This window comes from Chlorocebus sabaeus, chromosome 20 (genome assembly GCF_047675955.1).
Source record: "Chlorocebus sabaeus isolate Y175 chromosome 20, mChlSab1.0.hap1, whole genome shotgun sequence".
Lineage (NCBI taxonomy): Eukaryota > Metazoa > Chordata > Mammalia > Primates > Cercopithecidae > Chlorocebus > Chlorocebus sabaeus.
In genome coordinates, this window is record NC_132923.1 from 106340189 (window position 1) to 106366553 (window position 26365).

The 26365-nt window shown below is 54.4% G+C and overlaps 1 protein-coding gene across 1 annotated transcript; it reads left to right on the forward strand.

Moving 5' to 3' along the window:
- Positions 1-10917: 10917 nt before the first annotated feature.
- MATN1 (matrilin 1) lies at positions 10918-21471 on the forward strand. The gene is made up of 7 exons (XM_073007582.1): positions 10918-11347; positions 13059-13405; positions 15824-16046; positions 17720-17845; positions 18318-18734; positions 19324-19476; positions 20310-21471. The coding sequence occupies exons 1-7, from the start codon at positions 11254-11256 to the stop codon at positions 20507-20509; spliced, it is 1560 nt and encodes a 519-aa protein (XP_072863683.1). The 5' UTR covers positions 10918-11253; the 3' UTR covers positions 20510-21471.
- Positions 21472-26365: the final 4894 nt, after the last annotated feature.

Below are 26365 nucleotides of genomic sequence, written 5' to 3' on the forward strand. Positions count from 1 at the left end.
ACACTCACCCCCCACAACCACACCCACCAACATATACACCCAACATACCCACACACACCCACTCCCACCCCCTCACCCCCAATCCCCCACACATACACACCCCCACACTCACGCTCCCAACACCCACACTCACCAACATACACACCCACCAACATACCCGCAACCCCACACACAACCACACCCACCCCCTCACCCCCACCCCCACACACCCACACTCCTACACCTACATACACACACACTCACACACACACCCCACAACCACACCCACCAACGTACACACCACACTCCCACATTCACACCCACCCTTATCCTCCACCCCCACTCCCACTCCTACACCTACATACACACCCCTCACACACACTCCCCACAACCACACCCACCAACATACACACTCAACATACCCACACTCACACCCACCCCACCCCCTCACCCCACTCCCACTCCTACACCCACATACACACCCCTCACACACACTCCCCACAACCACACCCACCAACATACACACTCAACATACCCACACTCACACCCACCCCACCCCCTCACCCCAACTCCCTACACCTACACCTACATACACACCCCTCACACACATCCCCCACAACCACACTGACCAATGTACACACCCACAGCCCCCACACTCACACCCACCCCACCCCCTCACCCCCACTCCCACCCCTACACCCACATACACACCCCTCACACACATCCCCCACAACCACACTGACCAATGTACACACCCACAGCCCCCACACTCACACCCACCCCACCCCCTCACCCCCACTCCCACTCCTACACCCACATACACACCCCTCACAAACCTCCCAACCACACCCACCAACATACACATGCCCCACCCCCCACACTCACACCAACACCCACCCCCTCACCCCCACTCCCACCCCTACACCCACATACACACCCCTCACAAACCCCCCAACCACACCCACCAACATACACATGCCCCACCCCCCACACTCACACCAACACCCACCCCCTCACCCCCACTCCCACCCCTACACCCACATACACACCCCTCACAAACCCCCCAACCACACCCACCAACATACACATGCCCCACCCCCCACACTCACACCAACACCCACCCCCTCACCCCCACCCCCCACACATACACACCCCCACACTCACAATCGAACACCCAGCACACACACCCACCAACATACCCACAACCCCCACAACCACATCCACCCCTCACCCCCACCCCCACACACCCACACACCTACACCTACATACACATCCACATATGCACTCCTCACACACACCCCACAACCACACCCTCCCCCTCACCCCTAACCCCTCACACACCCACATACACGCCCCCCACACTCACACCCCCCACACCCACACCCACCAACATACACACCCCACCCCCTCACACATCCACACACCTAAACTCACACACCCACCTACACCCACATATACATCCATGCACACTCATACCCTCACCCCCACACCCCCACACCGACACCTACACACCCATATACTTACCAACGCCCCATACCCACACACACATCCACACATATTCACACCCCTCACACCCACACACACATATTCACACAAACATACACACCAACACCCTCCACACAACCACACACACTCACATCTACACACACCCCCATGCACTCACATCTACACTCACACACACACCCCTACCCCCTCACACTCCCCCATACAGCTACACATCCAAACACCCACACAGCCACACATCCACACACCCACCAACACCCCCCACACCTCCACACACATTCACGCACAGCCACACCTACACCCACACACTCCCACCCCACACCCCTACACATATACCCCCACACCCACACTTACATACACACCAACCTCCCACACACCCACACACCCAGCCAAACCCACATCCAAACACACCCACACACATTAACACCCCCCACACCCACACACCCATATACCCACAAACACCCACATACACACCAACTCCCACACACAGATACACACATCCACACCCAAACACTCACATCCACACACACCCATGCACTCACACTCCTCCCACACACACACTCACACATACCCCCCATACTCACACTCACATACACAGCAACCCTCCACACACCCAGACACATCCACACACAATACTCTCCAGAGCCACACACACCCACACACACCACCATACACACCAACACCCCCACACCCCCACACACATCCAACACACAGCCACACCCATCAAGCAATCACATCCACACACACCCACACATTCCCACCCCCCACCCCCCTCACACATCCACATCCACACCCCCACCCCCACCACCACACCCACAAACACACCTCCACATCCCGCACATACCCCACACTCACACCCCCACACCCCTCCACACACTCACACCCACCCCACACACCCACAAATACACCCACACACCCCCCACATACCCACACGCACTCCTCCACAACCCTCCACATACACCCACCCCCACACCTACAAACACCCCCCACATACCCACACACTCACATCCCCCACACCCCTCCACACACTCACACCCACCTCCACACACCCACATAAATACACCCACACACCCCTCACATACCCACACGCACTCCTCCACAACCCTCCACATACACCCACCCCCACACCTACAAACACCCCCCACATACCCACACACTCACATCCCCCACACCCCTCCACACACTCACACCCACCTCCACACACCCACATAAATACACACACACACCTGGTTGTTCCATCCAGAAACTCCTCCCATGAGCCATGCTGAGTGAGAGGTGGTCCTGACCCGATACTGGCTGATCATGAACCACAGCCCGAGATGAAGCACTCTGACGTCTCCCCAATCGGGCGCGCACTCCACTCCCCTGGGGCTGGGTCCTGCTCTGGACATGGGATGACCTCAACAGGTAGGACTCGCCTCCAGTTCCCCACAGTCTGGGTAGGAGGGACAGATCCACAAAAGGGCTGCCACAATAGGGAAAGCCTGGGGGACCTCAGATGTGGCCTGAGGGCCAGAGAAAGCCTCTTGAAGGGTGTCACCAAGTGGAGTCTGAAGGATAAGAAGGCAGCAGTAAGCAGAGTGGGAAGGGTGCTCTAGGTCTAGGTAGCAGGACGTGCAAGGACTCTGTGGCATTGGGGAGAGGAGCCGGGGCGAGACGCTCAGTGTGGCTGCAAGTTGGGTGGGGAGGGAGAGGAGGCCAGCCAGCTGTGGGCCAGCTGTGGGGGTCTGGGTGAGAAAGAGCGTTTGCAGACAGTGGGGCTCTTTGGGTGCAAGCTCTCCCTGGCTAAGTTCAGCCAAGAAGGGAATTTACAGGAGGGACAGGGTTGCAAGTAACAGAAGCCTTATGAACCAAGTTTATTATGAAAAACCAGAAGGTGGTTCACGATGTTTCTTGGCTCTCATACAAATAAAAAATCCAGGGATTTTCGGCTTCAGGTATGGCAGGATCCAGGACTCCAACTCTTTATTAATGTCTCTTTCTCTTTCTCCATCTCTTATCTTTTCTCCCCTGGTGTAGCTGAGCTGTTGAGGGCTCACCTGAGAGTAAAGTTAATAAAGAGACCAGGGCTGTTTGAATTGGAATCTGTCACCAATACCAAAAGAGCCCTCATAGAGCCTTGAATGTCACACCGAGGAACATGGACTAAACCGAGACAAGTGTCGTTGAAGGATTTTGGGCCAAGGAGTTACAAGATTTGGGTTTTAGGAAGGAAGAGCCCAAGTGCAGGGACCCCTACAAAGGCTGGGGAAGTTGTCCTATGGGGAGGTAGGGATGGGGATGAGTTTGAGAGGCATTGTCAACCTTCTGGTGGTGTCAGTTTTTTGGGGAAATGGCAGATTTCTTCATGGATGTTATCTGCTCCTTATCAGACCCCCAAGCAATCGGTGCAGTGTAACTCACAGAAATGGAAAGCGAGCTCCTGTTCACACTTGAGGGCAGAGACCCAGAGACATCAAGTGACTTTCCTGAGGCCACACAGTGGTCAGAGATGAGACCAAGCACCTTTTTTTTCCTACTCCGAGTGGAGGCTATTAGAGGGGCTGGAGCCCCAGTCTGTGTGAGTTGTTGCTTCTTGCAAAGACCCATGGGAAGAGGGCCTGCTGAGAAGCCCCAGGAAGTGTGGATGGAGAGCAGAGGTCACAGGAGGAGCGACATCGGCCCAGTCTTGCATCCTTTCACAAGGAGACCGAAGGGCCATGGCTGCCTGTATCACAAGGACCAGGAGGCCCTGAACTTGCCAGCGTGACTCTCCTGTCCTTCCCGCCTTCCCCGACTCCCACCTCTGGCCTGGAGCCGAGGAACAGGCTGAGCTGTGTAGTGGGATTGTACCCTGTGGCCAGGCAGCTGGGAGGGGGCCACCCGAGGGACAGGAAATAGCTGGGTTTGGGGAAGTCCGCATGACCAGCCAAGCTAAGCGAGCCCACGATCGCCTGGGCAGCCCTCACCCAGGCCCTATCAATGCTCCGTTTGAGGCTCACACAGGGGTCCTTTGACGGGGCTGCGATGCTTTGGACCCACTGACGGCGCCTGTTTGAACTTCATGCCTGGAAAGGAGCCGGCCCCAGGATAGAGGGAGCTGCTCCCAGGCCTGGGCAGGTGAGGGCAGCCTAGAGTGGCTGTCTCTTGGAGGGAAAAAAGAGCTGGTAAAATGAAACCTGGGGTGCTAAGTGGGGCAACCTCAGGTTTCTCGGGGGCTGTGATGGTAGCAGGAAGGGTCCCCATAATTGAGCAGGCCCTTCAGTGTGCTGGCTCCATGAAGCTCCCAGTGGCCTCACACGGCAGGTGCTGGGTGGTGATCATTCCTGAGGTTCAGGGAGGGGCTGCCTCTGCCCACAGTCATGTATTGGCCAAGGGGCAGAGCTGGTTGTACTTCAGTCCACCCAAATGGACCTGAGCTTGTCTCTCTAGACCTTTCTGGGTAACCTCACCCTTCCTCTGGGAACTTCCACCTCACAAGGCCCTCACTTAATTCCTATTCCAGGCTCTGAGCCCTCTTGGGAGGGCCCTGGCATAAGAGGGAGGCCTCGGAGGCGGCAGGGAGCTTTTGGATGTTGCAGGCCCCTGGATAGTGATGCCCAGCTCTGAGCAGAGGACACAGAGTGGGGGATGGCAAAGGACGCATCGAGTTTTGGTGGTGCTGGATTTGCACTACCTTGGGGGACATACCCTGGGAGGTGCTCAGGAGGCAGCTGGTTCTCTAGGTCTGGAGCTCAGGAGAGCGAGGAAGGAGGCAGGCTGAGATGTGAGCACCACTTGTGGACGTGTGGGTGGGATGTCAGGTTGGGTGGGTGTCACTCAAGTTCACAGAGGTGTTAACCCATCAGCAGGACGTGCTGCTGCACCATAGCCTCCCCAGACAGGCCTGCGGATGAAAGCACATGCCTCCTCACCCTGGATTCCAGTTTGGCTGACCAGGCGTGGGGCCTGAGACCAAGACAGCACATGGGAGGTGTCATGAACCACATGTGACATCTCAGACCATGGGGGCTGTGGTCCGAATGGGGCCTGGGCAGGAGGAGCAGCCCAGCTGCACTGCAGGCTCCCGGATGCCAGGATGAGCATGGCCACCTTGCAGATGAGGAACCTGCCCTATGACTGTGGGTCCCGCCACGTCTCTGCCTGACTTTTGGGAAGACCAGAGATTCATGCCCAATCCGATACTCTGGCAGTGTCTCCAATTTGCAATGAAACTGTTTAAGTGTCAAGAAAAGCAGTTGCAGGTTAAAGGTAGTCAAGGGCAGGACCCATCCTTCGGTTCTCCTTGGGTCTTTGGGTGGCAGCAGGGCCTCCGCGGAGGGTGTAAGAAGCAGCCACTGTGTGTCTCTGCAGCCACAGGCCTTGCCCATTGCCCTCCCGGATGGGCTCTCTGGGAATCAGTGCTCACATTCCAGTCTGTCTCCTGGGTCTCCGGGAGGAAGCCTCCCTAATCAGCCACGAAGAGCTCTCCGATGGTCAGTGGGCACAGCAGAGAGCTGCTGGCACGAGGCAGCCGCAGTTCTAAATCAATAAACAACATCCACCTGAGAAACAATTTTGCTGCCATCTCAGTGGCCCAGATGGTCAAACAGGACACTCGCCTGCTGCTTCCTCTGCTCTACCTGCTGGGGGGACATGCCAGGCTGGAAAACAGCGGGGCCAAGGCCTGGAGATATGACCAGGTATCCTGAGAAAAGGACTTGGGTGCAGGTAGCTTATTTGGGAGGTGATCCCAGGAAATACAGTGAGGGGAAGTGAGGTGGGGACAGGATAAAAGCCAATACAATGCGCATGAATAAGCTGGTCATCTCTGTGGGCAACTGGGGCTCACTCCTGCTGGGGACCTTCTGAGGAACGGTGAGGAGCGTGTCTCAGAACTGTCCAGTGGGGGATGGGGACGCTGGGGTCTTCTGATCCCCACGGGTTGTGGGTTACCCCTGGGGATGTTAAATCCCAGGCTGCCTGGCCCACTGCCCACGTCCCTGGGAACTACCTGCTGCAGCTGTAGGTGAGCTGGACCCACAGTGGGCTGAAGGGCCATGGGTCGGGGCATTAACTGGGCCAGCTAGAGTTCGCAGTGCTAAACCTGAGCCCGCTCCTCCAGATGCTCATTTCTTCTTCCATTGTGATTGACTGCAGGGGCCATTTGCTTGGGAAGCTCTCACAGCCGCTCCTGGGGTGAAGGCTGACCCTCTGGTCCCGAGAAGGCATGGAGCAGGGGTGGAGCTTGTAGTTTTAACAACAGGTGAGTAGCATGGGTGGCCAGGTGGAGATGACTTTTGAGTTTCCCTCACAGCCTGAGCTTCAGGGTTTGACATTTCCCCACAAATAAAATGGGTCACCATGGATTGAGTGCAAACTCTGATGGGAAGTTAGTGTGAGGGCTGGAGTCTCTCTGGGAGGCTCTGAAAACAGGAGTGACTCATTCTGTGCTAGAGAAGAGAGGGAGATGGCGGGAGGGAAGGAGAGGGGGAGAAAGAGAAAGACTGACAATGGCCTGGAAGGTGGAAGGAAGCTGACAGTGAAGAGCTTTAAATGCCAGCTAAGTCTGAATTTCCATCTAGAGGTGATACAGGGCTAACAAAGCCTTACCCCTCTGGCAATGGTGACAGAGACTGTCATTGCTAACTAAATGCCATATCCTGGCCCTGGGCATCCAGGTAGAGTCAGGTAATGTGTACTCCTTGTCTGAGGCAGTTAAGAGAGATGCTTGCTGTCTCTCTCTTGTCTACATGGCCAGAGACAAGGACTTGGAAATGGTGGAGGCAACTTTGGAGAGGGCCTACGTGGGGGGCACCTGCCTGGCCCTGACGGTGCCAGGAGAGAGAAGCAAATGCTGTATTAAGCCATTGTGATTTGGGGGGCGTGTTTGTTATTGCAACATAGGCTGTCCTAGCCTGACTGATATAAGAAGGCATTGTAAGAACAATAAGCATTGGCCCATCATGGTGGCTCACGCCTGTAATCCCAGCAATTTGGGAGGCTGATGTGGGCAGATCACTTGAACCCAAGAGTTCGAGACTAGCCTGGGCAACACGGTGAAACCCTGTCTCTACCAAAAATTAAAAAAAAATTTGCTGGGCATGGTAGTGGACACCTATAGTCCCCTACTTAGGAGGCTGAGGTGGGAAGATCACCTGAAGCAGGGAGGTGGAGGCTGCAATGAGCTGTGATTGTGCCACTGCACTCCAGCCTGGGTGACAGAGTGAGACCCCATCTTAAAAACAAAAAACAAAAAAACCCCAAAAACTAAAACAAAAAGTCCAATACGCATTGATGTAGCATTCATTGCATTGCTTCCTTACAACCTTCCCGTGGCATTAGCATTAAGATTCCAATGCTACAGACATGAAACAGGAAGAAAAGGGAGGGATTTACCGGAAATCGCCACAGCTGAGGGGGACTCAAGCCCAGCTCTCTTTGATTTTGAAGCCGTTTCACTTCACAGCATTCCTCAAAGTCTGTCGTGCATGCCACCGGCAGAAAACAAGAAAATCTTCAGTGATATGTGGATGAAAAAGCTAAATTTAATTAGTTTTGAATTTATTTAAATGTTATGTTCAATGAATGTTTATTGGAATAAGTAAATAAACCGTACATCAAACCAGTGATTTCATGGCTATTATTTCTTAGAAGGCAGAGACATTTTTAAGAAGTGAGTTGCTTTAGAGTGAATTATACAAAAAGATTAAATAAGTACTGGTAAAGGCGTATGTGGCTACTGCCAAACTGATGATGGTGAGCGAAGAGTGAAGGGGGCAGCCTGCCCCGGCTGATGTTGCATCTGGTTAGCTAGGTTATTGCAAGTTAACCAGGTTTGCTCTTTAGGGAAAGAGTTGATCCTGGGAGCACTGGAGAGGGAGTCCTGGGTGCTTCCCACTGAACCACACTGCCCATGGGCCTCTCCATGGATCACAAATGCTCTCTCTTGCATTAAACACTAATGGCTTGAAGGTTCCGGAAGCCGGAGGGATGTGAAAACAGGAGGAGGGAACAGCAGAGCCCTTCACTGTTTGCCTTGTGAGCAACCACGCGGAAGGCCTCTCCTGCATTTTTTTTTTTCTTCTGGCTCATACCAGACACACTGTTCTCAATTTTGAATCCTGGGGAAAAATGTTTCATATTAAAAAAACACAAATATTGATTTTCTTTCCTTAATGTATATGGTGAACTTCCAGATCTCCTCTCCACCACCGCCCCCAGGCCTTGCCCCTCTACAGAATGCCAAAGCTGCCCTTGTTTTTTTTTGGTGGTGGTCGGTGGGGGACCCATCTCTCTTCCTGAAAACTTACCTGTAGTGTATTTCGACAGCTTTGCTAATGAACGCAGAAGTGACACAGAGAAGGCGCCTGTGTTCCTCCGAGGAGCCCATAGAACTGCCATTCAGAGGTGGAGCTGAAAGGGCTGTTTCATGGGCCAGCTGCTACCCAGCTAATGGAGCCTTGTGCCCTGAGCCCTGGACACAGCCCTGGCCGTCAGGGGAGTTGCGGGGGGGCGTGCGCAGTTGGCGAGGAGACCCCAGCTCACGTTCTCCTCGTTCACCTCCAGCATGGCACGAGGACAGCACTGTACATTTCTCACCCCTGGTCACCGTCCATGGCCCTTGTGTGACCCTGGGTGGTTTATAGGGAAATGGAACCGGTTCGTAGTTAGTTCTTTTCATTCTTTCCTTCATTTGCTCACCAGAGATCCTGTGCCAGGCATCACGCTGGGTCCCAGGGATTCAGTGGTGACTGAGACAGGCAAGTCCCCTGCTCAGAGGGAGCTCATGTCCTGTGGGGAGACAGGTAACATCTTTATGACACCATTTTGGGAAGGGAGAGGCACCACCATCACCCCACCCCACAGCACCTCTGGAGGAGAATTCGACTTCAAAGTTGTAGCAGAAAAAGGAATCAGCAGCTTCACGTGGTTTTTGGAATTGGGGAGGGCTGTGAATCAGGCACACATAAAATGTAAGAGGAGAAAGTCAGAAGGCGATGCTCTTAACATCCTCCTTCCCTAACACTGGTGCAAAGGCAAGTGAGGCCTGAGCTTTAGGCTTGGCTCTGCCCCTAAACTGGCTGGGTGGCTTCGGGTAAGTCAGTGAACCTCTCTGGGCCTCAGTTTCTCCATCTGACAAATGGGCCAACACACTCAGCTCTGCTGACCTCACAGGTTTGTTGGGAGAGCGAAGGAGATAGAGTGATAGAATGAGTAACTGTGCCATGTCAAGGGTGGACGGGATCATTATAATAATTGCCAGAGAGCGTGGTAGCCATGAGTTGGGTCTGCTGCACCCGGCAATCACTTTTTGTCTGTATATTTCCTTTTATTAAGGATAATTTACACCGAGTGAAGGGCATAGGTCCCAAGTCTTAGGATTCTGCCTCCGGGAGCAATGACAATCCTTTAAACCCATCTCCACCTCTTGCCCCTCACATGGGGCAGGGAGATCAAGACGACCATTCCCACTGCACCATGGCAAGCTGAGGCTCAGAGAGGTTAAGTTACCAGCTCCAGGTCACACAGCCAGATAGGAGCAGAAGTGGCTTTGAACCTGGCTCTCTCAGGTAGCCAAGCCCATGCTCTTTCCGCTCTATCTCATGACCTACTGGACCCAAATGCAATGAAAGGGATCATTCCTGGTGATTTCACTTTATTTAGAAAGCTTTATCTTTGCCTTCTCTGTGCTGGGCCTGATGTAGAGTTGAATCCACTGGCTCACAGGTGAGGTGGGACAAGCAGGGACCCACAGTGGGAAGAGATGGGCATGGAGAAGGCACCTCCATCATGCTGCACTGAGACAGCAGCATGGCAGAGAGCCAGGCCTGGGGCTCTATCCTGGCAATAACACTTCTTAGCTGTGTTACTTCAGACAAGTTACTTCACCTCTCTGTTCTTTAACAGTAGCTGCTTTACAAAGTTGTCATGAGGATTAACTGAGAAACCACACCTAACTCCTTTGCTCCTCGAGTCAACCCTAGAAGGTAGGCGCTCTTACCATCCCTAGTTTCCAGATGAGGAATCTGAGACACGAGAGGTGAGGTCACTGGTCCACGGTCACACATGTGGTTTGCTGGTATAGCAAACCCAGGTAACCTGGCTCCCAAGTTTGTGCTCTTAACCATGGTCTATACTGCCCTGCCCATACTGAGTGAAGGTACATGTTAGCCCTGATTATGACCTTGAAAGATACTGCAAGGCAGAGAGTTAGCGAGAGGAAAGGATTCTGGGCAGATGGCCCTGCATGTGCGATGGCCTGGAGGCCTTCGAGGAGAATCCAGGGGTAGCTGGAGAGCAGGGTGTGTGCAGACAGCAGGGCACAGTGAGGCTAGGGAAGGGGAAGTGCATTTAATGAGAAACTTGGGGTTGTGGGTGGGGGAAGGATTTGGGTGTGGGATGAAGGTGCAGGGCAGGGCTGGGCTCGGCTGTTGGACTCAGGTATGCCTGGGCTTGGGGTGGAGCTTCAAGGCAGTGCGGGCTCCAGCCCCTGGAGGAGCCACCCCCCACCCACCTGAGATTTCCCAAATTCCAGCTGCGGCTCTGGTTGCTTCTGCAGGCAAAGGAGCCCTTGTGGTCAGAGGGGCCTCCGGAGCCCGGGCCAGGCGCTCCCGCCCTCTCAGGGCACACACACCTCCATTCAGCCCGAGCCCCGCCCCTGGGGGCCTAGGGGCCAGGGCGGGCTGCCCCCACATCAGTCGTCAGTTGGGGGCCACCTGACCCGGAGGCTGGGCGGGCAGCGAGGTTGATAAGACCTGGACCCCACTGGCCCCCACAACCGCGCCGGCTGCTGCCCGTGCTGCCAGAACTATGAGGGTCCTCTCTGGCACTGGTCTCGTGGTCTGCAGCCTGCTGCTGCTGCTCCAGGCCCCGTGCAGCCCTGGCCTCGTTCCCCAGTCCAGAGGTGAGGGGGCCTGTGTGAGGTGGGGGATACTGAGCGAGTGGGCCCTGACCATCAGCACTGGGGGTTGGGTACTGATATGGCAGGGAGCAAATGGGAACCAGGATGGGGAAGGGAGCAGGGTGGCAGCAGTGGGCAGTGGGCTGGTGCAGGAGCAGACAGGGACCATGGTGCTGATAAGGGTCAGGCAGGGGTGCTCCTCAACCCTCAGGGACCATGCATGCGGCAAGGACCTTGGTCTTCCAGGTCTCTGGGGAGCAGAAGCTACTCAGAGCTAGCTGACATCTGGAGCTGCATCAAGCCTAGGGCTGAGTCCACAGCTGTTTGATGAGAGCACACCTGGGATGCCAAGAGCTCATTCCCCCTTTGCGGGTCCTTCCAGCCGTGGGCTCCCTGGGGGCAACACCACCCCCCAGAGTTTCAGGTTTGGGCACTGAGTCCTGGAATGCCCATTCTTCCTGTACAGATGGGGAAACTGAGGTCAGCGAGGGCCTAAGACCACACAGTGAGATAGCCCCAGAGCCTCTAGCTACTGATCTACTGCTGTACGATGTGGCCAACTCCCTTTCCCTCTCTGGGTCTCAGTTCACCCATTTGTAGCCTTAGCTCGTAGACAGCAGGGAGCCAGCTGCATGGTGGTGTCTAAGGTATCCTGAGGAACTCTGATGTCCAGAGCTCCAGTCTGGGGCACTGTGAGTTACTGCGACTTGGGGGTTGGGACGGCCCTGCACGTTTCTCCTTTCCTCTTTGGGATCGGCTCTGCTCAGTTCAGAATCCACATGGGATGAGGAGGGAAGGGCCTTTGTAGTGAGCCCTTCCTGACTGCAGGCCCAGGCCAGTGACAGTGTCATGCAGTAGCCTCATTCTCGCCACTGGACACGTGAGATTACTGAGGCTCAGAAAGGTGCAATGATCTGCTCAGGGCCTGACAGAGTGGCTGAGCCAGGATTTGAACTCAGGCCTGAACTCACTCCGACCTTGCATACTTCCCAGCACATAGCGCTGCCTTCTTGGGTCTCTGGAGGACACTGCTCCTTGGGGGTGTGTCTTGGGGGTGCACCTGATCAGGCTGCTGAGGTGGCCACCTGGAATTCCTGCTCCTTTCCCCTGTCTTCCGCAACCCGCCAGCAGGCGCTACCAGGCTGAGGGAAACTGGTTCTACTTTGGTGATTTGCTTTGATGCTCAGATGAAAAAGGCCATGTTGACGGGCACTGCTTTGGCTCTCAAGGCTGCACCCATGCCCAGAGGGCCCATCCTTGGTGCCCTCCTGCCCAGCTAGAAGAAATAGCTGCCCTTGTTTCTGGCAGCAAGTCTGGGCTGAAACCTAAGTATGTTTTCAAGGCCACGGGATCCTTTGCCACCCCTGGAATACTCACTGCATGCCCAGCCCTCTCCTGGCTCCTCAGAACATTCTGTAAGGAAGGATTGCCAGCTCACTGCTCAGATGAGGAAACTGAGGCTCAGAGAAGTGAAGCGAATGGCCCAGGCCAGGCTTGGCCCTCTGTGTTCCCCATGGGCTGAGCCAGGGGCCTGTGACAAGTTGCTTGCTGGTGTCTGCACGTTGACAAAAGGGTTCAGTCAGCCCAGCTGAAGTCTGCAGCCTACCGGGCCTGAGGCCTCGCACTGGATCTAAGAAGCCGCATTCTGTGTCTTCAGGCCCAGTCCCTGACCTGTGTCCCTGCTCTCTGCTTACCCCTCCTGCCCCACTCCCAGGCCATCTCTGCCGGACGCGGCCCACGGACCTGGTGTTTGTTGTCGACAGCTCCCGCAGTGTGCGGCCTGTAGAATTTGAGAAGGTGAAGGTATTCCTGTCCCAGGTCATTGAGTCGCTGGACGTGGGGCCCAATGCCACCCGGGTGGGCATGGTCAACTATGCCAGCACCGTGAAGCAGGAGTTCTCTCTGCGGGCTCACGTTTCCAAGGCCGCCCTGCTGCAGGCTGTGCGCCGCATCCAGCCGCTGTCCACAGGCACCATGACTGGCCTGGCCATCCAGTTCGCCATCAGTAAAGCCTTCAGCGATGCAGAGGGTGGCCGTTCCAGGTCCCCTGACATCAGCAAGGTACGTGCACACCGCCCTGCTAGGATGCTGTTGTTTGGAGGCTCCCGCTCAGAGTTACGAGCTTTGCCTGCAGACACTTTAATTCCCACGATGCCCCATGAGGTGGCCATCTCATAGCTGGGGAAACAGGGTCAGAGAGGGGTGGTCATTAGAGGTCACCAGCTGCAAGTGACAGAGGTGGGATATGAAGCCACCTTTACCCAACCTTTCCATCCTAGGAGCTCACAATCATTTCAGTTTAGTTGACCTTGGCTCCCCGACCAGTCTGAGCCCCTTGAAGACACTGTAGACAGACCAGATGCTTACGGGAGGAGTGAAGGTGTGGACTCCGCCACCAGCCTGTCTGGCTTCACGCCCTGCTTCACCATACAAGCTGTGCCACCCTGAGCAAGCGATGTCATCTCACTGGTCCTCGGTTTCCTCACCTGTAAAATGGGAGTAATGATAACACCTTCCCCACGTGCTGCTATAAGGACTGAGTTCATAAGCATAAGGCACTCAGAACGGTGCCTGGCACCACATAAGCCTCATCATGGCATTTGCTAATTTTTAATTTCATAATCCTCTGAGGGCAGGGGCTTGGAAATGGAAAGGTTGTGCGGCCACCTGCGCTGTCAGCGAGGGTTCCAGGCAGAGAGCTGAGCGTTTCCCAGGCCTTGTATCCTCACTGTCATGTTCAGGGCTCAGCACAGAACCTGAGGTTAAGCCAGGTGTCCTCTGTTCCTGGGGCACACCCATAGGCTCCAGCACTTCCCCACCGCAGCCCTCATTAGCACCAGTCACCACTTCCCTGCCCAGGGCCCCAGCCCAGGGGAGGTTCTCTTTCTTATCCCCCCTTCATACCCCACTCTGTAGCACGCAGTGAATAAATGAGCACGATCCTGTTCAGAGGTGGTATCCCCATTTTACAGATGGTGAAACTGAGGCATAGGGAGCTTAAGCAACTTGCTTAGCCAATAAGTGGGAAAAGTGTTCACAGAGACAACAGAATATCATCCCAGCCATGACCACCCCTCAAAGAAATGACGTATCAGGCAGCCTGTCGGTCTTGAGGCCAACTACAAGTTTCAGCATGGGGTGCTGCAGATGAAGCTGATGGTTGAGGTGGTGGAGAGGGGGAAGGAGATGGGGGTGGGGATCTGGGGTGGTGAGGTCCTCCAGCAGGTGATACAGAGGGGAGCTGGTGCCAGACTCCAAGTGTTCAGCCTGGAGTTCGTCTGTGGGAGGACCCAACAAGGTGGACAATCTGAAAGCCGGGTTGCAGGGAGAGTAGGGACTCGAGGAGGCAGTGGGTCTCTGGATGGCAGCTAATAGTCACAGCTAGATTTTCAAAGCCAGGAGCCCAGGCCCCCGGAGAGGAAGAGATTGTGCAAGATCACTCCCCAGGGAGCCCAGGGTAACGACGGTAAAAATAAGAGTTGCTCTTTCTGGCTTCTAACCACGAGTCATCTCACTCAACCTCACCACAACCCCTTTCTACAGATGAAGAAACTGAGGCTCAGGAAGGAGACCTGTAGCCTGTGGAGCTGCATTTCTAACCACAGCTTGTCTAAACTGCCTGTCATCAGGACAGGGGGTCAGGGCCTGGGGCTAAGGATGGGACCCAGGAATCAGACGCAGACCCAAGTCAGAAGCAGAGAAGCAGCAAAGGGGGGCTGGACGCCTAACCCAGACTGGGCAGAGCTGGGAGCGCCCTAGCCTCAGGGCGGGTGGGTGCAGGCAAGGGGTCATGAAGCCGAGTCTCAGAATCTGCCGCCTCTCTTTCCAGGGTACAGACCAGAGGAGCCTAGTGGGAGGGGAACGGGCAGATTCTTTCCCTCTCTGGAAGGGGCATGTATCATACCGGGGAGTGGAGGAAGAAAAGGGAGGCATCTTCTTTGGGTTGAGTGGCCCTCCCTCTGTTCCCTGGTCCAGGGTCCCGGGGCTTAGAGGCACAAGGACAGCGGGACGGGAAGCGGCGGCCCCATCCCTTAGCCTCGGCTGCCATCTGGTGGCCAAAGCTCAGAACAGCACCATGTGGAGCCACTGGACCCCCGGCCCGGCATCACGGGGGCACGAGGGGCGTGGCACGGCTCCCATAGCCATCAGTCTGAGGATCCTGCCCTCAGCCGCCTCAGTCTGAGGGGAAGGCATGGCCCTGACCTTAGAGGCCCCAGTTTGGCGATGGGGCATCACATCCCTCCGGGCATCTCAGAGCTGCCTGCCCGAGGGAGGCGACGCAGATGGGAAGCCCCTCCGCCACGTCTTTCAGTCAGAGGAAACGGGGTCCCCTCTTTGGCCAGCTAGGTCCTTTTCCCCCGGGTGCCGCCTGGCTGTGCGACCCCGGCAGTCCCCCCGCCTCTCCGGGCCTCAGCCTCTTCTCCTAACAGTCCCGTGGGCTTCCCGGAGCCCGCTGTCACACCGCCCCGCGTGTCGCAGGTGGTCATCGTGGTGACAGACGGGAGGCCCCAGGACAGCGTGCAGGACGTGTCTGCGCGGGCGCGGGCCAGCGGCGTCGAGCTGTTCGCCATCGGAGTGGGCCGCGTGGACAAAGCCACGCTGCGGCAGATCGCCAGCGAGCCGCAGGACGAGCACGTCGACTACGTGGAAAGCTACAGCGTCATCGAGAAGCTCTCCAGGAAGTTCCAGGAGGCCTTCTGCGGTGCGCTGGCAGGCGGGGGCGGAGCCAGGGCGGGGCGGAGAAAGGGAGAGCTGCGGGGCGGGGCCAAGGCTGGAGGCGGGACCGAGGGCGAGGCGGGGACGGAGTCAGCGCCGGGGCGGGGAAGGGGCGGGGGCAGGGGGGCAGAGGTGGAGACCGAGAGAGCGAGACGGAGAGTGTCAATGCCCGGGCGGCGCCGGGGAAGAGCCGGGGCGGAGGCGGAGGCGGAGAGAGTCAGCGCCGGGGCGGGAAAAGGGTGGGGCCAGGGCAGGGGCGGAGACGGAGAGCGCGGCGGGGCGCGGCCAGGGCTGGGGGCAGGGCCAGGGCAGGGGCGGAGACGGAGAGAGTCAGTGCCGGGGCGGGGCCGGGGCGGAGGCGGAGGCGGAGGCGGAGACGGAGAGCGTCAGAGCCAGGGGCGGGGCCAGGGCTAAGCGAGACAAGGCCATGGCAGGCGCCGAGACAGAGTCCGCGTTGAGGCGGGCCAAGGCTAGGGGCGGGGCCAGGGAGGAGGTGAAGACAGAAAACTCAGAGTCGGGGGCGGGGCCACAGCAGAGGGCGGGGCCTGGCTGGGGCAGTAGCCTATAAAAGGGCGGGGACTGAGTTACACGGGAACATCAGGGCGGGGTCAGGGCTAGGGACAGGGCCTAAGTGGATTGGGGGTGGAACCTGGATTAGACTGAGGTGGTGCCAGCACCAGGGGTGGGGCCGTAGCTGGGGCGGAGCCTGATAACGGAGGAGGGTCTCCAGATCCAGGTGAAGGGAGTTGGGGAGAGGCGATGTTAAATGCCCTTTTATGGCCGGGCGCGGTGGCTCACGCCTGTAATCTCAGCACTTTGAGAGGCCAAGGCGGGCGGATCACGAGGTCAGGAGATCGAGACCATCCTGGCCAACATGGGGAAACCCCGTCTCTACTAAAAATACAAAAAATTAGCCGGGCTTGGTGGTGGACGCCTGTAGTCCCAGCTGCTCGGGAGGCTGAGGCAGGAGAATGGCGTGAATCCGGGAGGTGGAGCTTGCAATGAGCCGAGATCGTGCCACTGCACTCCAGCCTGGGTGACAGAGCGAGACTCCGTCTCAAAAAAAAAAAAAAGCCCTTTTATGTGGTGGAATCCTGGCAGGGACCAAGGAGGGCCCGGAGCCCAGGAAGGAGAGCTCCCAGAAAACCTACACATGTTTCTGTGTCGTGAGTTTTAGGTGCCAGAGTTTTCTGTGACGCGGGAGAGTCTGAGGGGGCCTGGCAGGGGCTTTACCCATTTGCAAAATGGGTCTAGGACGAGCATGCACGTTATTCCGAGGATCCAGTGACATAATGCAAGGTGTAACTCTCATTTTATGGTATTTAACAGATATCTGCTGTGTTCATTGTATGCTATTCTAGGCACTTGGGTGTCTTGATACAGCAGTGAACTAAACAGACTAAAGGCCTTAACCCTTGGCCTTTACCTTTTTAGTGGAACTTTTCATGCTTATCATCAGCATTAACATCTTCTTCAGGTATCTAGGCACTGGTGCAGTGATTCCAGACCTGGGTCAGGGACCTGGGCCACAGCACGTTGGAGGCCTTAGTTTCCCTGAGTCTGGATGGGGCCTGGTATCCACAGTCAGGGAGGGACAACCGGTCTGTAGTGCCCAAGGCATTGTGATTGTGAGATCTGAGCTACCTCTTGTCCCCGCAGTGGTGTCAGACCTGTGCGCCACAGGGGACCATGACTGTGAGCAGGTGTGCATCAGTTCCCCGGGTTCCTACACCTGTGCCTGCCATGAGGGCTTCACTCTGAACAGCGACGGCAAGACCTGCAATGGTGAGTGGGGTGGACACAGGCTCGCCCTGAAGAGGGTGTGGAGGGGCGGTGATGGGGCCTCAGCAACTCCCCAGGAAACCCAGTCGAGCCTCCCTGCACCTTACCTCTGAACCAATCTTCAAAGCAGACAGATGCCTTTTAGAATTTGGTATCTGCAGAAGTTCTCGCCTGACTTCTGCCCCTGTTTTCAACACAATAGGTGGTGGGTTTAGTGTGGTAGAAGGACTCACATAGTCTCAAAATCAAATCCTGGTGCTACCACTTCTGAGCTGTGTGATCTCACAGCTGTTGGAGTTTCAGTTTCCAATACTGTACAGTGGGACCCGTCACCTTGGCTTTATAGAGGCAGTTCTGAGGGCACAGTGGAATGACCCTCAGCACAGAGCTTGATGTGTGATGGGTACCCAGCCAGGGAACAGGATGGATGACTATGTCCTTCAGCTTCATCCCCTTGCCTTCCTGCTCTCCCCAGTCTGCAGTGGTGGTGGTGGCAGCTCGGCCACTGACCTGGTCTTCCTCATTGATGGATCCAAGAGTGTGAGGCCAGAGAACTTTGAGCTGGTAAAGAAGTTCATCAATCAGATTGTGGATACACTGGATGTGTCAGACAAGCTGGCCCAGGTGGGGCTGGTGCAGTACTCAAGTTCTGTGCGCCAGGAGTTCCCCCTGGGTCGCTTCCACACCAAGAAGGACATCAAGGCGGCTGTGCGGAATATGTCCTACATGGAGAAGGGCACAATGACTGGGGCTGCTCTCAAGTACCTCATTGACAATTCCTTCACTGTGTCCAGTGGGGCTAGGCCTGGGGCCCAGAAGGTGGGCATTGTCTTCACTGATGGCCGGAGCCAGGACTATATTAATGATGCTGCCAAGAAGGCCAAAGACCTCGGTAGGTGTTGCCTGCCTGGACCTTGGACACCACTGATGTCCAGGGGTACACATGGGTACAGCCCAACTGTAGTTTATCTTGTTGTCTTCTGTTTAGTGCCTTAAACCCAGGTAAGTTTGAATGAGGAGGATTGGTTAGTCCAATTCTCTCTTATATCAATGACAAAATTGAGGCCCCAGAAAAGTAAGATGGTCCTTTTGTAAGTGAGGCTTGGAACTTTTCCAGTCGGATATTCCCAAGAACACATCAACTGTTGGAAGGCAGCTCTACTTTGGAACAAGCCCGAGTCTCAGTTTTGCAACCTATTAAATGAGGCAAAAATAACCACCAGATGGATGATTATTAGGGTTAAATGAAGCTTGCTGAACAAAGCTTCCAGTACAGGAAGTCACTATAGGGTCTGACACAGAGTAGAACCTCAGGAAATGTTGATTTCCTCATTGTCCTTGTTCCAGGCATTGTGCTTGCAATTCCAGCAGCTGCCAGCAGGAGGTGTCTGGTGTTGGCTGCCTAAGCCTTCCCCAGGAAGCTCAGCCATATGGTTGCCCGTCCCCACCTGCAGCCTTACTTCTCTTGTTCCTCCTGGCAGGCTTTAAGATGTTTGCTGTGGGTGTGGGCAATGCTGTGGAGGATGAGCTGAGGGAAATAGCCTCGGAGCCTGTGGCAGAGCACTACTTCTACACGGCTGACTTCAAGACCATCAACCAGATAGGCAAGAAGTTGCAGAAGAAGATCTGTGTGGGTGAGTGAGGCCAGGGCTGGCATTGATGGAATGTGCAGGTGGGGCACTGTGGGAGTGGAGCCATCCTGGAACTCAGTGTGGGTGGAGAAAAGCAGGGGCTGAGGTGGCACCAGGAATTGGCAGAACCAGAAAGTGGGCTGGCGAGTACAACTCTTACTACCAGAAAACGTGTTGAATGCTCATTACGTGGCTGGCACTGTTCTCAGTGCTCTCCGGATATTAAATCATCAGATCCTATCTGGTAAGAATGTCATTACTCCCATTTCATAGATAGGATAAATAAGGCAAAAGGGGCGGAACAACTGTTAATAGCTGGGAGAGCCAGGATTTGAACATTACTGCCTCTCTGGTCATCCCTGGTGACCTCACCAGCTGGTTCTTAGTGGTAAGGCATGTGGGCTTCAGAGCCAGGCATGCCTGGGCCTGTGTCTTTGCTCTGACACTGTTGGCCATGGGCAAGTTGTTTCACTTCTTGAATTCTTCACTTGTAAGATGGGAAAAATGACTTCAAACCCAAAGGGCTGGGGTGAACTCACTGAGGTGACATAGAGGTCCCTAATAGTGTTCTTCATGCAACAGGTACAGGGATGCTCTCGTAGTTCACTCTCAGGGCTCCAAGGGACCAGGAAGACATTAAGGGGTCACCCCTCCATCACTCCTAAGGGTGCTGTCTCAAGGACTATCTATGTCTTTCTGCCTCCTCAGGTCCCCTGAGCTCCTCACTCCCCCAAGACTCCTGAGTCCTGGCCCTGGGCAGTGACCGTCCCGCCTCCCCCTGGGCAATCACTCAACAGTGATTTTCTTTCTCTTTTCCTCCTCCCTGTCCCCTGCAGAGGAAGATCCGTGTGCCTGTGAGTCCCTGGTGAAATTCCAGGCCAAAGTGGAGGGGCTGCTGCAGGCCCTGACCAGGAAACATATCCCTTCCCAGAGGTGGCTGGGGCCGGGGAGGGGTACGGGGCAGTGTTGGGGGAGGCAGGGGCATGGTCCAAGTGTAGTCGGTTGGGAAGCCTTCTCTTGGCCTGCTTTCTGCTGATGGGCTGCATTCTGGCAGAATAGGCTGAAGATAGTGCAGACCCTGTCAAAAGCGGAGACTCCTAGAGGGTAAATAGAGAAATTGAAGCAGAAACCAGGATCTAGGGACTGGACACACACCAGAGTCCTGGACATGCTCTGAAGAACATGCAGCTCGTGGACACCCCATTTCTCAGGCTCATGGTGATGTGCCTGACCCCAGTACCCACTCAGAGGTGGGGCTGGGCCCCAGACAGTTCCCCTGGCTCAGCCAGGACTAGGTGGGGGACCCAGCAGGGCTAAACCTGCAACTGAGCAGGGCTGGGCACTCAGGGCTCACAGTAACTGGCTGTGTTTTTTGGAAAGCACCATTCTGAGGACAGTGGATGGATAAGTTCTGACAGAGGGGAGAACGCATGTTGTAGTGGGGTGTTGCAGGGGCCTGAGTGCAGGGCCACACCTACCCCTGCCCTGCTCTGGCCAACCTGCTCCGTCTCCTTAACTCTGAGTCCACTGGAAGCTGTGAGTAAGCGACTGGCCATCCTGGAGAACACAGTCGTCTAAGGCTGCCTGTCGCCACTGTGGCCTCTCCAAGCATCCTGCGCATGTCCCCTGTAGCTTTGCCATTTTAGTGAGGGAAGCCAGCCTGGGAGTGGGAGGGGGTGTGTCTGGGTATGCCTACTGGGAGTGTGTAACGGCGTTTGGGAGCTTGTGTGTTTATGTGTGCATGTGTGTGTGTGCGCGTGTGCACGTGTGCCTGAGGGTAGGCATGAGTGTGGAAGCCAGAATGCGAGTGTGAGGGTGATAATGCAGGGGTGAGTGTGAGAGAGACTGCGTTTGCATTTTTATAATCAAAAGCTTAATATATTCCCATTTTTTTTAGTTAACCCTTTCTTGACTCTGAGTGCTGTGAATTTATTTACTGATTTCTCTATTCTCTGGTGAGAAACAATTAAATGTGATTTAACTTAAGCACTGAATGGGGCTGGAGGCAGTGTGGTTATTTGGGGACCAGGGCAAAGGATGGATGAAGATGTGGTGGGAGGCGATGGTTGGAAGGATGGTAACAGTGGTGGTGACAGTGATGACAGTGACCACACCAAAACTGCCTGGTGTTTGTCCTGCCTTTTCAGTTACATATTCGTTTACTTGACCTCATTTCACTTCCAGTAACCCTACCCAGAAAAGACTCAAATTATTGCCATTACAAATGGGAAAGCTGAGAGTCTAAATGATAAAATGTCTTGCTCAGCAGTGGGTCGATTGGAGAGACAGGACTTGAATCTAGGACTGAAGAGCATCAAAAGAAAAAGATGTCAGAGAAAAAGGGGAATGACACCAGATAGGACTCATTTGTTCATTCATTCATTCATTCACTCATTCATTCAGGTATCATGTACTTACAGGGCAGTTGGGCGGGGGATGGTGGCATATGAGACAGATGTAGTTCCTGCCCTAAGGGACTTACAGTTGAGCAGGATGCTCATGTCACCCCCACCCCAGCTAGAGGAAAAGAGAGTGGGTTTAGGTTGTACCAGGGGTTTGTGCCTCCTCTTGATACCTGGGAGCCCACGGGATGAGTGTGTGCGTGAGATGATGGGAAGGGCTCCAGCCTGGGCCTGGGCTGCCCTTGGTGCTTCTCCACTCCCGCCCCCAACACGCCCTGTTGGAGTTGTTTGTTTCCTGTGCACAGGTGGCATCACCCCCAACCTAAAATCCCCAACGCAGATGGCAGCAGCTCCACCTCGGAGACCACATGAGAGAAAGACTCCTGGCCCTATGTTCCCTTCCTCCAGCCCTACGCAGGGTCTGCAGGTCACACCCTGAGATCTTGGCCATTTCCCCCAGGCCCCTATTGGATCTACCCCTCTGGAATCTCCATCTCTGTCCTCTCAGAGGGACAGCTTTGGTGATTTTCTGAATCTATTCTTGTTTAATGGAGCATTTTTAGTGTTACTACTAGATTCACACGTGAGAGCATGTCTAAAAGGCTTTTACAAGAAGCTCAGACCACACCGAAAGATCTTCCTCAGAGGCAGTTCATAGAGGCAGAATAACAACACGAACAGTACCCAAGAGCCACATCAGTACAACAGCACAACGACACAAGAGTGATTTAACCGGGACACAGCCACTCTCGCCCCTGTGACCTGACTCCAAGTCCTACACGGTTCACCAAGCCCTTTCTCTCTGCCCATCCCTGGGGTAGGAGTGACTCTGCCCATTCTTCCTTTCTTCTGAGATTATCCACTCCCTCTCCCCACACAGGTGGGGTGGGGGAAAGGCAGCCATGTTGATACGGACTGAGAAGGCTCAGCAGTGTGTCTCCAAGGAGGAGGAGGGGGTCATTAGCAGACACCATGGCCTGGGAACTGGTGGGCAGAAGCCACAGATGTCCCTGATGAGTGGAGACAGAGATGGGGTGGAAGCCCTGCCTGGGAATAGGACCTCGTTCTTCCCTGCCCGGCGGGTGGTGTAGTGGCAGGACCTTGTTACCAGGCTCTGAGGAAGGCAGGGACCAGCTTCTTGGGGTCTTTCAATCCCAAACTCTTGCCCGTAACTCATTGCAGTTTTCCCCACGGCTACTCCAGGTCCTCTTGAAATCCGTCTTCTCCATGGACCTCCCACATCCCTCTCTGCTCTAGGTTTGATTAACAGAAGGTTGTAAACGAAAACCAGCATCTCCCTCGGGCAGCCATGGTCTACTGACAGATAACAAGTTACTTTGTAACCTGTAATTTTGTTTTTTTTGAATTTTGTGTAAATAAACAGGACTAAACTAATTAGGATTGTTCTTTTCTTTCTTTCCTCAGGCCTTGGGCTACAATGGGAGTCTCTTGGCCCTGTAGTGCATTGGTTACCAGGTTTCAATAAGGGGTTTGTCTTTGCAATTATAGTTCATTAATGGATTTGCAAGGGAGAGAAGATGGCATAGTCTGCTAAGGGGATTGTTTTGCATTTCTCCTCTTTTAATTACATGGTTTTCTCCTGGACCAGTGCTCTTTGAAAAAAGGGGGCGGGGGTGAAGAGTCCCAGTGCTCCATCTGTTCCAGATGTGAATGCAATTAATCCAGGAGTAGACAGGAGCTGCTCAGGGACTTCCTGATACCTTCGGCTGGGCCTGCATCCTCTTCAGAGCGGGCTGTGAGGCCGGGGGTTGGGCGCCCTGCTACTCAACCCTGGTTGGCATCAAAGTATATTGACAAGGGGAGGGGACTACTCTGCTCTTGGGGGCGTGGCAGCTTTGGAGTATTTGGGGTCAGAATCAAGTTTGGGTCACCTATTGAGTTACCATTTTTGGATGATTATGTGCTGGGTGATATATATACACACAATTTCCAATTCATACTTCTCAGTGATCCTTTTAATAAACTTATTTCACAGATGGGGACACCAGGGCTGCCAGATGTAAAGTGTCATGTGGACAGGAAGTGGCTGGGCTGAGATTTAAACCCTGAAGTCTCTGCCTTCCAGATCAGGGCTCTTTCCAGAACACGACCTCTCCGAGGTTCAGGCTTACCATGGTGAAAGGGGGCCCTATTCCTTTCTCCACAGGTTGGGGCCATCACTGGTTAACTGGCCTTCCTGCCTTTGGGCTCTTGTTCTTTAGTCCATTCTGCACACTGATACCAGAGTGATGATCTTACCGTGCCCATCTGATCAGACCTCTGCCCAAGAACCTTCTTTGGCTCCCTACTGCCTCCTGAATAAAATTCAAACATAGCCTGACACCTTAAGTGCTGTATGGTCTGGCTGCTGTTTACTTCCGTCTCACTTCATCTTACTGTGATCTCACAGAGGCTGCCTTCTAGAAACGTAGAACTATATGACGTTGCCATCAATACTCCCATTGTGAAGATGGAGAGACAGGCACAGAGAGCTAAAGTCACTTGTGCAAGATAGAACTCCCAGGGCTGGAGGTCCTGAAAGGGTGGCACTTTCTAGGCTGTGAAACAGGGTGAGGACTAGGGTAAGGGGGTATAGATATCTCTCCACTTGGGTCTTGCTCACCCCATGGTGCTCCAAGAGTCCCAGGCATTGCCATGGCAGTCAGATTGAGAAGCCTCAGGTGGTTTTTTAATTCTCCAAATTCTTCCTGAGAACCTGCTGTGTGCAGGGCACAAGACATGTGCTGACGACAGGGAGACAGTGATCAACTAGTTACTGTCCTTGATCTCAAAAGGCTTCCGGTCTGTTCAGTGCAACAGATACAGATGGGACTGGAACACCTGAGCAATGATAGTAATAAAATGACAGCCTCCCTTTATTGATGGCAAATATTGCACTGAGTGCACATTGCTGTTCTTGCTCACTGAGGAGTAACAAGTTTGGAAAGGTCAGATAGATTGTCCAAAACTGCACAGCAAGAAGCTGCTCAAACAGGATTTGAACTGAGGATTGTTGTGCTTCAGAGGCTGAACCCCGTCTTCTGCAGTGAGCTCTCCCTGCTCTGTGATTATGATGGGGGAAGGGCTAACGAGCAAGGGACAGGGTAAGACACAAATGGGGGAAGATGCTAGAAAGAGTTGGAGATGTCGAGGCCAAATGCAGTTACCAGTAATAAGGGTCAGTGTTTATTGAGCACCTACTATGTGCCAGGCACCGCTTTGGGCATTTTTCATAGACTAGACCTCGATTTGATTACTTCTCACTGTGATCTTATGAAGGACTTACTATTTATCATTCCATTTTACAGATGAGGAAACTGAGGCATGGAGGGTTTCAGTAGCATGTCAGTGTGCCTCATCTAGTGAGTGATAGAACTGGGACTAAACAGATCTCACAGACTCCTGAGTCAGGTGCTCTCAGTCACAGTGCTAACTGAGCTGACAGAGTACAGCCGTGCATTGACAACTGAATATGATGTTAAAAAGGAATAATGGTGTAATTGCATGTGAAAGAGGGGACCAAAAGTAAATCATTCATTGATTTACTCATCCAACAATGATTTACTGAGCACCTGCTCTGTGCCAGGCACTGGCTCAGGTCCCGGGGCCCCAGCAACGAGCAGGTTGTCTGTTTCTGCAATCATGACCCTGCTTTCTCACAGGAACCTGACTACGAAGGAAGGGGCCAAGGAAGTGTGGGAGCGTTGCAGACACAGCCGTGCTGAGGAACAACATACAGTGAAGCCATATTTGGCAGGGGGGTGGGGTGGTGGTGGGGGTGGTGCCCTGGCCTTCGCCCTGGGGGAGCCCAGTGTGAACATGGCCAAGGCCTCTGGTTTCAGACTTGATTCTGAGCTTGTGCACAGTGTGGGGTGCGGCCTGGAGTCAGAGAGGTGGACATTCCTACACAATCATGATGGCAAAGACTGGCGTGCTATTTAACAGTTCACAAGCACGAGGTGAAGCCAGTATGGCTATCAGCTCCATTTTACAGATGACACACGGGCTTGGAGACGGGAAGAGACTCACCTGAGTCATGGCATAGTGGAACTGGGATTTGAAGCCGAGCTTGTTGGACTCCGAAGTTCACCCTTTACTGTGCCTTGGCTGATACTTTCTGAGCCTGTTTGCCCGTCTGTGAAATGGACTCCTGACACGGGGCAAAATCATTTCAGGGACTGCCTTGGACCTTGGAATTACAGATTGAAAAAAATTTTTTTAAATTTATTTGTTCCTTCTTTATTTTGTCTTGTCTATAGTGAAGGTGTACAACAGGATGTTTTCATACACATAGTAAAATGATGACTGCAATGGAATTATGTGATTTGAATGGGGCCAGAATGGCTGGCTTTGAGGCTGCTAGGGAGGAATCTGGCCACAGGATGGCACCATTGGCCCAGGAATGGGGTGACCAGGCCCTGCTGGGGGATGGGGCTCAGGCTTCGTTGCTGTGAGCTGGGCTAGTCCCTGTCACTGTGGCACCTGTCGCA

What these genes read in the sequence shown, in the direction of transcription:
- MATN1 (XM_073007582.1), top strand. Translation starts at nt 11,254, where the DNA reads ATGAGGGTCCTCTCTGGCACTGGTCTCGTGGTCTGCAGCCTGCTGCTG. An exon ending in GTTCCAGGAGGCCTTCTGCG is followed by an intron (nt 16,047 to 17,719) that starts GTGCGCTGGCAG and finishes TTGTCCCCGCAG; the next exon opens with TGGTGTCAGACCTGTGCGCC. An exon ending in GCAGAAGAAGATCTGTGTGG is followed by an intron (nt 19,477 to 20,309) that starts GTGAGTGAGGCC and finishes TGTCCCCTGCAG; the next exon opens with AGGAAGATCCGTGTGCCTGT.